This window comes from Triturus cristatus, chromosome 11, assembly GCF_964204655.1.
Source record: "Triturus cristatus chromosome 11, aTriCri1.1, whole genome shotgun sequence".
NCBI lineage: Eukaryota > Metazoa > Chordata > Amphibia > Caudata > Salamandridae > Triturus > Triturus cristatus.
The window spans coordinates 890,524,813-890,543,184 of record NC_140594.1 but is presented as its reverse complement, the minus strand read 5'-3'; the positions used below and the strand labels follow the sequence as shown (position 1 = coordinate 890,543,184).

At 41.6% G+C, this 18,372-nt stretch overlaps 1 protein-coding gene across 2 annotated transcripts in view; it reads right to left on the bottom strand.

Annotated features, from left to right (window-relative positions):
* Positions 1-18,372, bottom strand: part of MISO1 (mitochondrial inner membrane subdomain organizer 1) — a 177,577-nt gene that overhangs the window by 143,627 nt on the left and 15,578 nt on the right. For both annotated transcript variants that reach the window (XM_085634797.1, XM_085634796.1), the window contains exon 2: positions 4,854-4,913. In XM_085634797.1, coding sequence (XP_085490923.1) covers positions 4,854-4,913 — 60 coding nt within the window. The remainder of the gene's footprint in view (positions 1-4,853; positions 4,914-18,372) is intronic.

Here is an 18,372-nt window from a genome sequence, read left to right as displayed (position 1 = left end):
AGTAAGGCAGCAGGGGTGGAAACCAGTGCTTGGAGTGGGGTCCAGAAACCCACCCTTGATGCTAGTCCCTACTGACCAAGCCCAGCCTAGAGCCCTGTGTGGGACCAAGACCAGAAAAACCATCTTAAGGACCTAAATATTGTGAAGAGGCCTTAAAGAAGAAGACCAGCAAGCTCCTGACCTGTTTAGCGGTGTCCTCCTGGAGTCCTGACGTCGAGAAGCCTGGAGACCTGAGGCCTGAGGTGGAGAAGCGACGCTGACAGAAAGCAGACGTCGTACCCGGAGCCGTCAGAGGTCGAGAGAGGGCGCCGACGGAGGTCGTGGAGAGGCACCGGAGGTCGAGTAAGGAGTCACCTGAGGTCGAGGTGAAGCGCGCCGGAGGTCGGGAGTGGAGATCGCACTCCGGAGTCGCCGGAGATCGAGGTGAAGCGCGCCGGAGGTCGGGAGTGGAGATCGCACTCCGGAGACGCCGGAATCTGAGGTGAAGCGCGCCGGAGGTCGGGAGTGGAGGTCGCACTCCGGAGACACCCGGAAGCGGGGAGACCGTGACCCTGCGACGCCGGAAGGCGACATCGAGCCGGAGCAGCCCAGCGACATCGAGCCGAGGCCGCCCAGCGACATCGAGCCGAGGCCGCCCAGCGACATCGATCCGGAACAGCCCAGCGACATCGACCCGGAGCCGCCCAGCGACACCGAACCGAGGCCGCCCAGCGACATCGAACCGGAGCCGCCCAGCGACGTCGACCCGGCGCCGAGCGGAGCCGATCATCGTGAAAAGGGCAGTAAGTGGTAGAAAGGGCATCTGAGGCCCTGTGGAGCCCTAAAAGACCATTCTAGGGGCTAGAGGGGTGTTAGAACCAGCCTGGGAGTGCCAGGGGTGAACTGAGACTGGTGCAGTGACCTCTGTGAGGGGTTGTGTATTTTGGGAGAGCCAGATCCTTAGGTTACCCTTATTCTACCTCAGTTCAGGCCCAGCCTTGACCAATCTAGGTGGGACACCCCCCATGTCATCCAAATGACCACAAGCTGTACTTGGGCATAGTAAAACCAAACTACCTCAGGAAAGCGATGTGAACTGTAATTGTCATGAATTGTGTTATTTAAGTTATTGAAGGTGCTTTATTTATTGACTGTATTTATTGTCTGACTGTATTTATTCCTGCATTGTATTTATTGTCTGACAGTATTTATTAGCCATTTGTATTTATTGCACCCCTATTTATTCCTTGCTTATTTATGACCTGATCCTATTTATTGAAATCCCACTGTGGTATTATTTATTTGACTTGCTCTTTTAAAGGAGAATCTTATTGTCTTGTATTTATTTTATGAACCCTGCAACTAAGAGAAAATAAGATAAAGACAAACTACTTTCTTTCATAATTTTTACGGTGTAGTGTCGTTTTTGGAACGGATGAACGCATGGTTATTGTGAGGGTGTGACGTACGCTTAACACGGTGCCTGTACCCCAACCGCTCGAGCCAAGCTACCGTTGTGCTGGGAACCTGGTGACTGCTAACCCGGTTGCCCGGTTTCCAACAAAGTGCTTAAGCAAAGATGGATTGGTAAATAAAACAATTAAATAGAAGTACCATGCAAGCGCTATTTTTAAGGAGGAGGGGCCAGTGCATTTTGATGCGTAGGCCTCCCCCAGACAAACAGTAGTAAAAATTAATTTTGCTTTTTTCTTAACAAAAAGATTGAAGGTGTAGTGGTCAACAGAGGACTGACTGGTTAAGAAGCAAGGGAAAGTGAGCGGGGGAAAAGCAGCACCTGAGGGACAGTAACAAGGGAGAGTAGGGAGAGGGGAGTTTGGTGGATGGAGAAGCACAAGCGAGAGAGGGAGAAAGCTTGCAGCAAGAGGGAGACTGAAACACAGTACATGGAGCTGCGAATATTTGGCGGGGGAGATACACACACAATGGAAAGAGCTGGGAAACACATGCGCTCTCATGAAGTGTTTAAGAAAATAAGTAGTTCCCTAAAAGTTAGCAGCTAAGCCAAACGGATAACAGGTTATGCTTGAGAGGGTCAAACATAAGATATAAAAAGAAAGCCATTAAATAAGAAGAAAGCAAAAGAGAGTGACAAAGTCAAACAATGCTAAGCACTGGGCGGGCTATAAGCCCCCATGTAAGTTCTTGGTAAGCCTACAACATATCTTTTCCAACCAGACACAGCTTGCGCTGTCTGGAAGGTGAGACCTCAAAAAGGGTGCCAAGATAGGTCATACAAGGGAATGGTCTAAGGGGGACACACTCAGAGCAAGAGCAGAGGTCTCTCCTGATGTCATCTCTCCGCTTGCTGACTAAGTACACATACGAGGGTTGTAATGTGTGCAAAAAAGGTCCTCAAATAAAGGCAGTAAGTCTCATTCTCTTACCTGTGGTAGCTGGAAGAATGATAAGCAAGGTAATAAATGGAACAAGGTATGCTTTAAAGGATACCAATACACAGGGCCAGAGCATACTGTGGTTTTAAAACACACAAAACCCCAGAACTGGGATCAAGCAATCCTGTTTCATCTGCTATTGGGTCTGTATTATTTGTTAGTATAATGGTTCATGTAACTATTGCAGTCCTTGATTTGAGGAGGATGAGGTTTGTAAAATAGGACAAAGATTGTCACATTATTATGCAAGTGGATTTTTTCTACATTTGTTGTATCTACGATCTAGCGACTATAGGAGGCAGGGGACAAAGAGCCACGGACTCGGACTTTACACACAAACTAGCTCGGCCATGGCTTTCTCCACTGAGGAAAAATATAGTTGCAAGTGTGCAACCCACAGCTGACTGGACTCGCTATTATATCCCTCCATTTCCTGCTCTGTATCTGTATTGTTATGGCTCAGTTTGAAGAGACCCCACCAACCACAAGCCTGGGTCTTCCAATGGACACCTTGGTTGGCCCTGAGATAGGGATCTCCTAAATTAGATTCTCTAACACACAGTCTTACTGGGGACATACCTCTTTGGCTGCTTGTTTTGAGACAGTGATCTTCAAGATGGCTGGGGGAATAGTCACCTGAAGTGCCCAATGGTATGTCCTGGGACGCAAGACTTTGGTAAATTCATTATGAAGAGTTATTTCCTCAAGTACTTGATGAAAGGCCATTTTAAAAGAGAACCTGAACATCATCGCAACAGTTATAATTTTAAGTGGGTTAATATGAATAATAAAAAAGCAATATTAGAGACCATTTGTACCAGATGCTCGCAATGATAAATCCAATGACCTCCAAGTGTTTTGGCTCCATCAGTTTCAACATATTTTATTTTAATAAACACATAACATACTTTTTGATCTTTTTTATTATGATGCACCGAAAAAATCACTTTCAATCTTAGCTGAAATGTTAACATGCAGTGTTTTGCATCACATATACTTCTTGTGCTAAATCAATAAGCAATACTAAATATTCGTTTCTATGATCCTTTTGTGGAGGAAATGCCATCGCCCACTGCTAAAATGCTAGGCTGCTTACAGTATTTAGCATTTTATATAATACCTATGAGGGAAATAATTCCGTTGTGTCCAGTTCAAATTATTTTACATGAATGGAGGGTGGCATATGTGCCTTGAAGAGTTAAAGTCTACAGTCCTTTGTTTAAATATTTTGAATTGCAATATTTGCAATCATTGTGTGATTTTGGTCATATTAATGATGACTGAAGGCATATGGATAAGAGACTGTGAACATCTCAACTAAACCAGTCATTACGGTTAACTGTAGCTGGTTAGAAACAGTGCAAATTGTGTGTGCAAGATGGAGGATGGACAATGCCACAGAAAAACCAAATATATATGGTATTATAATTTATAATATTTCCTGCTACAGCTATCCACTTACCCCGCAACTCCTCTGTTAAGTGCAAGGCTCGGTACCACCTCGTCTTACCTTGTTAGGTACTGCGTTCATAAAAGCTATTCATATGAAAACACCAGTGCTCAATTGACTTGCTGTTGTGGGGCCACCCTGGAAGCACATCATGTTAAGAAATCTACGGAGGTGGTAATTGCCTTAGCACTTTTATTATTCATTCATTCAGTTCCTATAGCATTCTTTCTCTGTTTATTTTTTGAACTTCCTCATTACTTACTCTATGTTGACAAACTGGTGACAACTGATAAGCTGGCATGATCATAACCTTTAATTTTCTCTTTTCGGCTACCCGTTCTTAAACAGACGAATCAATCTTGTCTTCTGCGAAAGCCTCAGAACTGATGGCCTTGTGGAGGAAGACTGCTTTTTGGGCACTTTATAATCCTGTAGAATCAAGGCAACCTCAGAAGAGCAGGTGTAACCTGACCTCCAAAAAGATAAAGAGACACTGATGGTCCTTACATAGCAATGTTCCTCAAAATGAGGGTCTTTATGGACGGCATGGTTTCATGTCGACATCATGGACTCCTAGCAAATCTATTATTTTGTTTGAGTGTAGACTCTCTAAATGTTTTATCATGACTACATTCGATTCCCACAAATGGAGTTATTGAAGGCATAAGATGCCCCAAAGTGTTATTACTTAGCACTTGGCCTAATGTCAGGGAAAATTTGAATGGAAGGGGCAGAACTTAGGTGGAGAAGCAGCTTTGAGAGGAAGGGCAATTGCTGCAGGTCATGTTTGTGTTTGAAGATCATCTTCTTCTGCACTCACTGTAAAAACAACTAATGTACTGCTTTTAAATATGTCAGTCATTAAGTTTTAGCCAAAAAGGTTATCCCAAATAAAATGGGCCTACGCATATTATTCACTGTCATATTACTGGACAGCTGTGAAGGACACAACTTCCGTTAAATTCTAGAAGCTCACTCAATGTGTCATGTATACATTTGTCAGAACTCACCAGCTTAATACTCCTTGCGAATAAAATTATCCCAGCCACCGCCATTCCAGTACTGATGTTCTGTAAAATGTAAAGACAAATGTATATACATTATCAGATATATTCTAATTAAATTTAAGTTACTCAAGCCCTTACCCCATACCCTTGGCAACTAAGCAAAGTACATAAACTGTGCATACAATCTTGCAGACAGATAAAGGAAGTTTATAAATCCAATTTTCCATTAAAAAGCAATCCTACATGAAGTGGATTATATGAGGTGATTTTGCAGTAACTGATATTCCATGCCTGCCACACAATCTGCCACCTCAGACAGGGGTACCAATTAATAACAAGTGCTGCCTCAATTCTGCTTATGTAAACAATGGTTGGTAGAATAATGGGCAACGCCAGGTCAGAATATTAAAAATGACAATATTTACATTTGAATATATTCTTCCATTCTTCAGGTTCGGTAGAGTAGACAAGGAAGCCAGAACTAATATCCCATTAGGCCACTAAAGCCCATTATACTATCCTCTAAAGAATTATGGTATAAAGTGAAGAACATTCTTGGTTTCCTCAAATCTCATGGGCCAGGTTAGTGGCAAAATCAAGATAAACTACAAGGTGTCAGGGCGTCATTGGCTTCTGTGCATTTAAAGGTAAAACCTCGCTTAAGCAAAAGATTTTAGAATCTCACAAAATTATAAAATATTGTTATTCTGAAAACTCAAAAGACACTATTAGAGGGCCGAAAAGCAACCCAGGGAGTCGATTTGGGATGCACCAGAGGGATCAGAGAAACTACCAAGTACGACATGCTTGAGCAGACCACCACCAAGATCCACCAAATTCTCATGAAGTGGACAAAGTTTCACAAAGATCCAGAGAAAGAAGTAGAGCAGAGGTCTACCCACCAACCGTGTTATCAGGCGCCACCCTGAGAGATCTAAAATGTCACAAGATCAAACTACGATAGTAAAAGAAAACAGCATCCAAGTATATTTTGGGTACTACAATTTTGAACATAAAACCCTTTGACCCGAGTAGTGAATTGTGTAAATGAAAAGAAACTAGAAAATTAGGAGTTGGCCCCTAAAGAACAACGAAACTAATAAACATCTTAATTAGTTTAAGAGAAGTATCCAGATATCTGAACAACTGACAACCCACAGAAAAAAGAAATAAGTTAACATAACTAACGAAATGCTCTAACACCCAAGGCAAATTAAAGGACACAATTAGAAAAAAGGGTACATCCATGACAAGACTATCTAAAAAGCATTCTTAACTACCCAAAACAATTAGTGGTCCACTTAATTTTGCCTGATTTGCAGATACTTGTATACATGCTTTTCTGAATTGCAGCCTGACTTGTAAATAGAAAATTAGACTCTGTACCGGTACCTTCAGAAGTTTTCGTGTCAAGAGATGTAGCATGTCCTTCAAACGATATGGCATGTACATCACACGTCCTTTTAATAATGAATTCAATGTTGAACTGTGTGAGGGAGAATCTTACCTCTTGAAAATCTTCCTTTGATGACTACACCTTTCCCAGTAACTCGCATTGTTTTGAGTCATAGGTATAACACAATCTTTATATTAGATTAAATATGTATGCACTGTAGCAATTTAGTTTATTAACCTGATATTGCTTTTGTCTTAATTTCTCAGGTTGACCACTAGTGTCCGATCCTCTGAGTAATGTGGCCTTTTTTCCAAACTCCCATAATAAAGAATAAGTAGCACAAGATAAACAAGCATTTGCAATGCAATAGGTCTGGCATTAACGATAGTTTAAGCTATTGGCAATGCAATAGATTAAACTCTCGCAAATGCAAGACCTATTGCATTGCAAATATTTGTTTTACTAGCGCCCATGCAGCGCTTTCACATTCATGAAGGCCGAGCCCCTTTCTTTAGACAAGCCGCGTCTAAAGAAAGGAGCGTGTCCGACATTAAAGTGAAACCGCGGCATGGGGGCTTTCACAAAAAAGAAGCATCTGTTTGTCAAGTTGACAAACAGATTTTTTTTGGTAAAAGATCCCATGCCGCGCTTTCACTTTAACGTTGGCCGTGTACCTTTGTTTAGACGCGGTTTGTTTAAAGAAAGGGGCAAAGCCTCTATTAATGTGAAAGGACCACATGGGCGCTAGTAAAACAAAATAAATTAATAAGTAAGTAAGCGAGGCCGATAAATGCGGACCACGCTGCTAAAATAAATAAATAAATAACCACGGCTGCTATAGTAAAAGCAGACCGCTTTCAAAATTAAATTGGCAGCGTGCTGCAAAGTAGAGGGTGGAATAGGGGAAAAGTATTAAATAAAATAGTGCTCATCGACTTATAAAGCAGACCATGTAAGAACACCAGAAAAAGGTCCAGTCTTCATGGGAGGTAACAAATGCAGACAAGACGGTACCAAGGAAGCCAGCGTTTACGAAGGACAATGACACAAGTCAATTAAAAATATGGGCGGGGAGTGGGCGGGGCTTCAAAGCCATACTTCACTACTGCATGCCTCGCAGCAGCGCATGCGCTGCCCAGGCTCGACCTAAAAAGGCATAGATGATGAATGGGTCAGTGTTTTTTTGGTTCCACACATAAAAGTGAGGATTTTAATTTTGTAAACCGTTTACTTGGTTGAAGGGCATGCTTGGATTTCTGCAAGAGAGTCTACCCCATCTTCCACCAAATAAGAAAAATGATAAATGATGATTACAAAAGCTATATTGCACATCAAGGGGCTGACTATCATACCTGCTGTGGATGTGCCAAGGGTATCTAGAGGAATGCATGGGAGAAGAAAAACTTAAAGAGCAAAGAAGGAAGAACAAAGTGGGGAGTTATAGGTAAGAGGGAAATGTCAAGTGGGCGGGCAACAGCAATCAGGGATAGGTTAAACACAACTATGTAACAAACCCGGCCCTTGGAGGCAGTGAATACTAGGACAAAAGAAGCTAAAATCCTCCAAAGTTCACCTACTGACAAAGTAGCTATCTGACCAGATATGTCAAGGTGTGACACAGGATGTACTTACTTTTACATGCAAATCCCATACGATGTAGTACTTCAAAACACCTGAACTTGCTTGTCCTTAGGAAGGAAGAGGACGGAGGGCTGGTGATAGTATGGGTGCTATATGGACAGAAGCCTCAAATCTCAGAGTAACCTTCTATGTTAAACCCCTGAATAAAGAAAGGCAAGAAGGACTACATATCTGATGGAGCCACTGGACCATAGCGATTTACCAATAGCGGCAGTCATCTTGAAACGCCTAGAGTATAGGTTACTCCTAGTCCTATGAGTCCCTGCTAGCCAATTGTGATACACAGTTGCTGCAGGCGGGACTTCCTGTTAGAATTTAGAATCCTTGGTTAGAATCATTGTGACAAGCTATCATGATAAATAAGTCATAAACGACATCAATGATATCAGAAAAGTACCCTTACAAAGCACTTTCAACAGATGTAAATTCACACTTTACTTTTCTCACTAACAGTCAACATGAAGTTTACAAACTCTATTACATTTTTCGCTTGGAGTCATACAGTACATCTACAAACTCTATTGCACCTATTTTCACCAGTAGTCATCTGCTGAGATTACGAGTTCTACATTGCTCTATATTATTCCAACAAGAAGTCATTTACTTGGATTAAGAATTCAATAATTAACTAAAATGTTTTCTTTTTTTAAATTTTTATTTTTTTATTTGAAATCAGAGATATCATACAGATATTATCACATCTTTTACATTCAGTTGACAAAGAAAATATTTCTGCAGGTCAGAATACCAAAATGTTCTTTTAAGTTTCCATATATATACATAATTCTTTTTTTTTTTTTTTGCCAAAAATTCAGTGCATATTCCTTCTATGATTAAACATATCTACCCAATCCCTGACCGCACCTTTTTTTCCATCCATGTTGTAAGAGGTTCCCATATACTCTCGCCTTTCCTCCTGGCTCTTACCCCTTTACACTTATACAATGCAATTTCCTGGCAGCTGAGATATAATAGTCTATAGAGCCATTGGGAATATGTAGGTGGCTTACTATCCTTCCAGGCTGTGGCAATCAATAAGCGTGCTATCACCATTATTAAAAACACAAAATCCCGCTCCCGGAAAATTAAATTTAATCGAGAATCAAAGCCTAAGAGCATCACTGTTGGGGTAATTTTAATCGCTTTATTGAATACCTGAAACCAGAATTTTTCGATACCCTCTTTTAACAGGTTCAGCTTCTCACATGAAAAAAACATGTGAATGCTATCCGCCGGGCCCACCTGACATCTTGGGCATTTATCATTTTGCCTCTTCCCCCACCCAAATAGTTTAGCCGGTGTGTAATAAAGATCATATACTGTTTTATATTGCTGGGCTTTAAGATTGGCTGCCATAAGTACTTTGTTCCCAATCTCTAATACCTTATCTATGTCTATTTCCCGATCCTCAAGCTTACAAGCCCATTTAGATTCTATTTTACCTATATCATCTGGTACTTTTGCTATTAATTCCAAATAAAAACCCTTAATCTTACTGCCTGGCTTTTTCATAATTTTCAATATAGGGACCGGGTCCATATTGATAAGGCCTATATATAGCCCTCTAATTCGATTTTGAATTTGTAAATATTTAAAACAGGAGTTTTTGTGTATACCAAATTTTTTTAACTATTTCCACAAAAGATTTCCTTTCCCTGTTTGAATATAAGTCTACTAATAGTATAACCGTCACCCGTTCCCATTTTTTTGCCATTCCATCATACAGTGCTGAGGTCAAAAAATCAGAGTGCCAGAGTGAAGTATATTTGTTATACCTGCTGATCTTACAGTTTTTTCTCACCTTTTCCCAAATCTTTAATACCGTCTGGATACATTTATAGCGAGGATTTTTATGTATTGGGTCTGTTTTCCGTTGCAGCAATCCCATAACATCATTGCCCACAACCAATTGGTATATAGTAGGTATATGAGATCGCTCCCCCTTATCCTAAAAGTAAAATAGTGTCCCAAGTTGTTGCAGGGCCGTAGCCCAGTAATACAGCTGTACGCTGGGGGCTCCCCACCCTCCCCGGTCTCTAGGTAACGTCAGGTATTTATAGGCTCGGCGTAGTCTTTCGATACCCCCAGACAAATTTAGAGAACATTGTCTCAATTCTGTGTATTTTAGTAGCAGTAAGCTCCAGTGGTATTGCCCGAGTATGATATAAAATTTTAGGAAAAATCTTCATCTTAATTACATTTATTCGACCAATGATTGTGAGATGTAAATTGTTTATACGTCTAAGGTCATTATTTATTATTTGTAATACTGGGTCAATATTGGTCGCTCCTTGATATCTGCTGTAATTTTGACCCCTAAAAACATTGCTGTCCTAGCTAAGCGAGAATCTTGCAAGACACACTTCGAGGAACAAATAATTTGTGTTTTAGTTTTATTTAAAAGATACCCGGACTTCTCCCTAAATTCGGCTGCCATACTTTCAATTTCTTTAATAGCAGTTCGAGGTTCGGCTGTGATAATCGCAATATCGTCTGCATATGCTAAAATCTTTGTCTCATAGTCACGAATTCTAACTGGTTTGATCAACTGATTATGTAAAATACAGACAATAAAAGGATCTAAATAAAATGCAAACAGAATAGGAGAGCAGGGGCAGCCTTGACGGGTACCCCTAGCTATCTCTATCCTCCTAGACGTATGCCCCATAATTTGAATCTGGGCATGTGGTTTGAAATACATTGCCTGGAGAGCCTTTATAATTCCTGGACGGAATCCTCTATCTACCAGACTCCTCCATAAATAGTGCCAGGCCACTCGATCAAAGGCTTTCTCCGCATCCAGGAGGACCACAGCCATTTCCACCTTGTCCACCTCTGCGATATCTAGAATTGAGATAACCCGCCTTGTATGGTCTGTGGTCGCCCTGCCTGGAACAAAGCCATGTTGCCACGGTGATATAAGAGCCACAATGGTCTTTTGTAGTCGAGTGGCCATTATTTTTTAATTAATTTTTGCATCCGCATTCATAAGGGATATTGGTCAATAAGACGATGGTACTTCTGGAGATTTATCTTTTTTAAGAAAGACAACCACGTCCGTATCCTGCCACGATACAGGTGGGATCCCTCTATATTGAATGCGAACAAATAAATCTTGCATAATAGGAAGTATTTGTGGCAGTAATAATCTATAGATCTCTAACGGAATTTTATCAGGACCTGTAGCTTTTCCCAAAGAAAGGGATGCCACTGCCTCCTGTACTTCCTCTGTAGTTATCTCCCTTTCTAGTTCTATGGCAGTCTCGGTATCTAATCTTGATGGGAGAGGGTATTCATCTGCCCTTTCGTCATATTCATGACTTTCCTCTGAGCAATAGAGCTTAATATAAAATTCCTCAAATACCCCAATAATTTCTTGTGGACCAGACACTAACTGGTTATTTCTGTCCCTCATTTTGACTATATTATTTCGAGTGGCTTTCTGCCTTGTCCTAAATGCTAAGAGTCGCCCCGTAGCCTCCCCATATTCATACAGCTCCCCACGTTAAGCTTGAAACATCTGGGCGACTTTATTCTGAAAATATGCATTTATTTCTGATTTAGCTATAGCTTATTTTGTCATTTGTTCAGCAATTAAGCACTCCGAATCCCCCTTATTTATTATCTGGATATGTTCTAGCTCTAATTTAGATAACTTATTAATTAATTGATCGATTTGCATTTTACGCAGTTTCTGGGTACGCGCTACATAACCGATTACCTGGCCTCTCAGGGTAGCTTTAAAAGGATCCCAGACTATCTCACGGGGTGCGCTGTACCTGTTGCAATCAAAAAATTCCAGTGCCCACTGTTTAATATAAATACAGAATTCCTCCTCTAAGAGCAGTTTCTTGTCAAAAGTCCATAGAGCCCTTTGTCTACCTTTCGTGACCTCCCTTATCTCTAATATCAAGGGGTTGTGATCAGAATATAATTGGGGCAGTTTGATGATGTCTGAACTTCCTATCAATAAATGGGAGACAAGAAAATAATCCAACCTTACGAATTTCCTGTGCGGATGGGAAAAATAAGTAAAGCCAGAGTCTTCTTGATGTTTTTTGACCCAGACATCACAAAGACCATGAGAATCCTTGAATGCTCTAATTGCCCTATATACCTTCGGTTTCCTTCCTACATACTTTTGTTTCTGGATATCACTCACATCCTGATGTATATTAAAATCACCACATACTATCAGCCGTTGAGACCAATTAGCTAATTCCATTTCTAATGCTCTCCAAATACCATCATCATCTAGGTTAGAGCCATAGATATTCACAACTGTTAGACCGCTGGGCAACTCTACTATCGCCCAGCGTCCCCACTTGTCCGTTGTCTAAGATAAATCGCTACCCCTCTGATCGTTGTATCCTGAAAAGAACATGCCACTAAACAATAACCCCTTATCTCTAAGAGGCTCCTATTTCGCCATGGAATATGCGTTTCTTGTAAGCATATTAGATCTGGATTCAATGTTCTAAGTATCTCAAAAACCTTTTCTCGTTTTTTTCTGTCATTTAAACCACCCACATTAGACGAATAGATCCTGAATTTATCCATACTTTATACTGTAAGTTCCCTTATCTGACCATTGCTGCTTTTGCACCCCAGTTTTGTGGTTTCCAATAAAAAAAAAGTTATCTCTGATTTCTTCTTTTTGTTTTGCTAATCTTTACCCTCATCCCTCCCCCTTCTTGCCACCCCCACTTTCCTTGTCCCCATCTACCCCTAATTCTAGATCCACCTTCACCCATCCCTGTGCCCCCCTAACCCCACCTAATCGCACCCTCTCCCCCACCCATTTCCCTCTACATAGGCAAAAGGGCTTATGGCCCTTACGATGGAGAGAGACTTGCACCTGGGTGTCTCCCCGTCTTCTATCTTCAGTGGGTATTAACCCCCAGAGTGTGTGTCCATACATTATTGCTGTTGCATAATTCCACATAATATAGTCTCAAGCCAGTATCGACTGACAATACAACCATCCGGAGTCCAACAGTTTGACCGCTCCATTTTTTTTTTTTAGATAGTTCCAATAGAGTCCAGATATTCTTTGGCTTGGATTTCTGATGTAAAAAATCTTGTTTGACCTTTACTGACAATTTTAATGTGGCAGGATTGAGTAGAAACGCCTGTGCTCCCTTATTCTGAAACGGGGTTATAAGTTGTCGTAACAACCACCTCTTTTCCACCGTATAATGGCAATAATCAGGTCTTACGAAGAACTGAGAGCCTTTTCCATGCCGCTTCTTGTCTGGTCGGGCGAGATCATATAAGGTCTGACGCGCTAAAAAGTTATTTAAGGAGCTCAAGATGGCCCTTGGCTTAATCTCTGTTTGAGATCTCTGGACTGACGGCAATCTAAACGGGAACCTGTGGGCCCTTTGAATCTCGTTAGACCAATTCCACATTGTAAGTTCAGGAAAGGCTTCGGTAAAAAGATCAATCACAAATTTGTGCATGTCTGGCCCTTCAAAACCTTCTGGAATACCTAGCACTCTAAGGTTATTGTGGCGTAGGTGATTCTCCAAGTCCACAATTTTCATCTGAGTGTCATCCTTCTTAGAGGTCATAGCATTAAGGGTGGTTTTCTGTGCTATTACCTCATCCTCTAAGATGGATATTCTCGCCTCTGCCTCATTCATTCTGACCGTAAATTCATTGCATGTTTTTGCAATTCTTCTGAGTGCGTTCTGGAGTTTCCGGCAAGCGGTGTGAGTCTTAAGGTTTTCAGTTTGAGTTTCCAGCCGATGATCCACGATGGATTGGTATATTGCAGCCAGCGATATTTCTCCCATCTGAGCCATCACCTGTCCCCCTACCGCATCACCATTATCTAGTGCTAGATCTGTCGATTCTGTAGCTAGGAATCGAGGCTCGGGGGTCAGGGAGATCTCCCACATCAGACTTTTAGCTGTCCCTGAGTGAAATGCCTTTGCTGGTTTTATCAATCCGTTTTGTAACATGGTGATATCCAAATTTGCCTCATCCATATTTGAAGTAGTCGATTCGTTCCATAAGCTAACTGCAGACCCTTCCAAAGACCCAGGACTTAGTCCCCCGTCTTTCTCATCCTGCCCATCTTGATCCTCTTCTGATAGATCCGAGGACTCTGAAAGGGAATAGTATTTCTCCCCCGATTCACCCTCTTTGAGGGATTTTGGTGTACTCCTACTTTTTACATTATGGTCCAACGTAGAATCCTGCGTGGGAATATCTTGAGAACATCGCAGGTCTCCAGCTGCAATGACAAACCTTACTGCTATTATATCCTGTGGCAGCTCGACGGTGGCCTGATCTAAAGATAATGTAGATCCCTTTTCCTGATTAAAATATGGATATGTTTTAATCAGTGCAAAATCAGTGCTATTAATCCCATCCAGGATCTCCGCACCCGCCATTTGTTCCTTAGTATCCTCATTGTCCTTATTGGTTTTTGCGAACATTTGAGGGATTTTTTTTTTTTATCAGCGTATGCTCCCCGCCCTGCGCACTCATATCACCAGCAGCTTTAGCATTGACACCTATTTTAGAAAAAGCCTCCAGTTTGCTTCCAGCCATAGATTCCGTCACAGCACGTCTTTTGCCACCACGCATTGATTTTGGGGGCATAATGCCTGCTTCGTGCCACAATCTGTGGTCCTTAGCTGCGATATAACTCACCTCCCTGTGATACAGAGCCCTTAGCCCTTTATAAATTCTCGAAGCTGTAAAAAATGTCAACGTTTTTTTTTTTGTCCCCTCCTCTTAGAATCAGCACATTAGTCCAGTACCGGCATTCCACCCAAGTTATATATTCCTCCGATTAAACAGACAGTCCATGCTCTTACCGGTAAATTTGACTCAGATCACCGTCCTTGCATCAATCTCACCACCATCTCCATGTCAGCCTGCCTGCCGGCTGCCAGAGTCACTCTTTCCCTCCTTCCAAATCCTTCCAAAGCCATTACGAGCTGTTCCAGGCAGCGAGCAGCTGAAACGCTACCCCAGCATGCTCCGGTCCAAGCTCCAGCCCGAGCAGAAGCCCGCCGCCTCCTCCTCCTCTTCCACGGAGGCAAGTGATGTATTAACAAGCAGGGAACAATGTTGCCGTAACTTTTAGTATGGTCGCGTTTAGAATTTCATCGTAATAAGGGTTTCCTCTGGGCTCTCCGACCATAATTGCCGCCTTGATGATTCTGCAGCAGCCTTCCTATAGCAAACAAGGGGAGCTCAGTGAGGAGCTCATCTCTCGCGCGGCTGACTATCAGCCGCCATCTTTGCTTTGTTTTCATAGAGAAATAACTTGAATCATTTGCACAAAATTGTAGTTGTGAGAAAAGTATGGTATGAAGACATTACCAATAGGAAATATATGATTACCAAAAGTAATAATGACCTATGTGATACAAATTAGTGCTTTGCATATTAAGTCATCAATTTGTTACACAGACTTACAGAAAGTTATAACATCACATTTATGGTAGCTTTCTTTAGTAAACAGCATCTAAAGACTCAAGATTGGTGATTTCAATTATCACATCCACGTTAATGCCCTTAAAGGTCAGAAGAAATATTATGTTTCAATTCAGTTTAGAGAATGGGAAATACAAAGAGTATCAGAGGGTATATAGCATATAATATCAATGGTTAACTAGAAAGGTCAACACTATAGCCATACTAGAAGTCTTCTCTTGCTTTTAGATATCAACTTCACTTCACTTCTGATTCAGCCCAGATCTGCACTAGGCAGTATGGCGGTAGCCACTGTCTTTGTTTCTTTCTCTTGTTCCAATCCCTTTTTGCCTGGGTCTACAGATAACCTACACAATAACAGTGTGAGGGTAGCTCTGGGATCAGTGAAGTATGGAAAACCCCATCACTCCTTTTGAACCTGGATTGAAAGGTTAGAGCGATCTCTTTAAAACAATGCAATGTCATCACCCAATGAAGTTGCATTATAAATCTGTCAGAAAACCGTGGCAGTCAAAATCCTTCTATTTCTGCGACAAAACAAAGGGAGTGCCGACTGCTGTATGAGTGGGAATCACTTCAGCACCTGCAGCGATTCTAGGACACCACAAGCAACTGATACATCGCAAAACGATCCTCCTTTCCCAAATGTATCACACAGAGGTTTGATGGATATATTATTACAAATTGTAAACCTTTTGCCTCAAAGTCCTATCTGGGAGGAATGAAGACACTCATGCCCCTCTCTGTACCTGAAGTGTCAGAAAAGAAAAAAAAATAGTATTACATCTGAACAGTATACTGCATATCAGCTTCCCCACTTTCAGAGCAGGGTCTCGTAAATCTTCACCTGTCACAGATTGCGTAAATGTAGTGTCCTCTTTTCTACCTACTAGCCGAGTGAACATCTTAAGATGGAAGCAGAGCTTAATTCCTGTTGCAAATTCCCCTGTGGTTTCTTTTGCAATCCAGGCAGTTGTATTGTGTCTAAATCCACATCCTCTTCATCTTTAGAGACTCCCAGCAACTGCACAGTTTTGGCTCCAATAGATTTCCAGCACTTCCAATCACTGATCTCTGTCACCTTGACATCTCTGTCAGCTACACATTCTCCTGTATGTCTTTAATATCTTTAGGGAGCCATTTTCTATTTTCTTGGAGAGCCCGGATAGCCTCCTCCAGTTGCTGCACCCTACCTTTCAATGTAGTCACTCTCCTCTGTACAGCATCACATTTGGCATTTAGAGATAGTATATTTGCAACAGTAATTTAGTATTTCTACCATCCCTGTCTCTAAATATGTCATACGCCAACTGGTCTTTGGTGACCATTCCCCCCTTATTTTGCAGTAAGATCTTGTCGGGTGAACAACAAAAATTATTTCTCACCCCTCCAATGTCTTTATGAGAGGGGGGTCAGGAAACTCAAAAGGATCATTTTGGAAGGTTGGAGTAACTAGGTAACGCAGAACTGTTACTCACTCACTCCCTTCCAAATTGGCTGACAAACATGTCACATTAACACACAATATTGCAGAAATCCAGGAAAGGCAGGATGTCTATCTCTAAGAATGTCTCTACATTTCTGCACTACATTGTGTTCCACAAGTGGTCAACATATTTCCTTGAGATGCTTTACCATATTTAACAGCCAGCATGACCTCCTAGAATGGTATGGCCAGTGGCGACAGTCTTCTGTGCTGCCCGGCCAGTTGTTCTCTTTTTTCATAAGGCCCTGCAACAAATTAGTATCTTCCCACCTACTCTTCTTTTCTACTTAGGTTTCTATATGCCACCCTCTTTCTACATCTCCAATTAGTAGACACTCCAGTGAGCAAGAAGAGTCCGCCCTAGTGGGACACATTCCACTGAGCTCAATAGAACCAATGTTCACCAGCTACAGTCTCGGCCATGGCCCCATTTTTGATGTTCATAAGCACTTTAACAATAAGAGGTGGAACTATTCCAATTTCATGGTAATTGGTTTAATGAAATTAAAAAAATGAAAGGCAGAGTTGCTCTTTTTAGGTTTAGATTTCTGGGACTTACATATCACAAGATGTTAGAAGCAAGTACTGTAATTACAGAGCCATTTTGCCAGCTTGAGTACCTTAAGGCATTTGGCTAGTGACACACTGACTTTCTACTCACATGTGTTGCCCTGCCTGCATAAACATGTGTAATTGCAGAATGTCACACTCCATAGGATTTCTGGTATGCAAGCCTACCAAGCTAGGTGCCCGGAAAATGCATGGCAAGGTTATACCTGACAATGCAGTCCTGACATTTACCATTCACCTACCTTATCAGGGTGATGTTATTTAAGTTTACGAAATATAAAATGGAAATATCTCACATTCCACAAGACGCCAACCATTAGGTGCCTTACCAAATTGAGGAAACTGCTGGAAGTGACTCTTGTACCAAAGGTAATAGTATACTGTGATGCCAAAACACACAACCCATGCCTCCACAAGCAGTTAAAGGCATGGGGCCCATGAGAAGGAAACCTTCCCACACAGCTGCTAATCTACCCCTCACCAATCTAAAAACCAGTAAGGAGCTGATGAACTGCATATTGCAAATCTAACCCCTGGAGAATCCCTTCCTGAAGTCAGCTACTAACAGTATCAAGAGAATGGTATCTTCTGTTGAAACTATTCTGAGAAAGCTCAGAAGGCTGCACACAAGGAGAAAAGGTGAGGGTGTTAAACTGGAAGGATCAGTAGATGATCGCAGTGAAGACTATAGCTACAACAGTTTGCTGGACACGTATGGGTGAGTTTGTTCAGAAAGTGGGTCAGGCAAATAAGATGAGAGTTTTTTGATTCCCACCAACATCAGAGGCAGAAGACATCAGAGAACTCAGGTGGACATTTTGGAATCTGTACAATGTTTACTGGAGTATATCATATGAGAATTCAAAACCTTATGTAAAGTCTAGCATAAGCTGCATCATATCTAGCTGCACATGCAGTATAAAGGATCTTTTCATAAACAAAGCAAAAAAACACACATACTGTGTATTTTAATG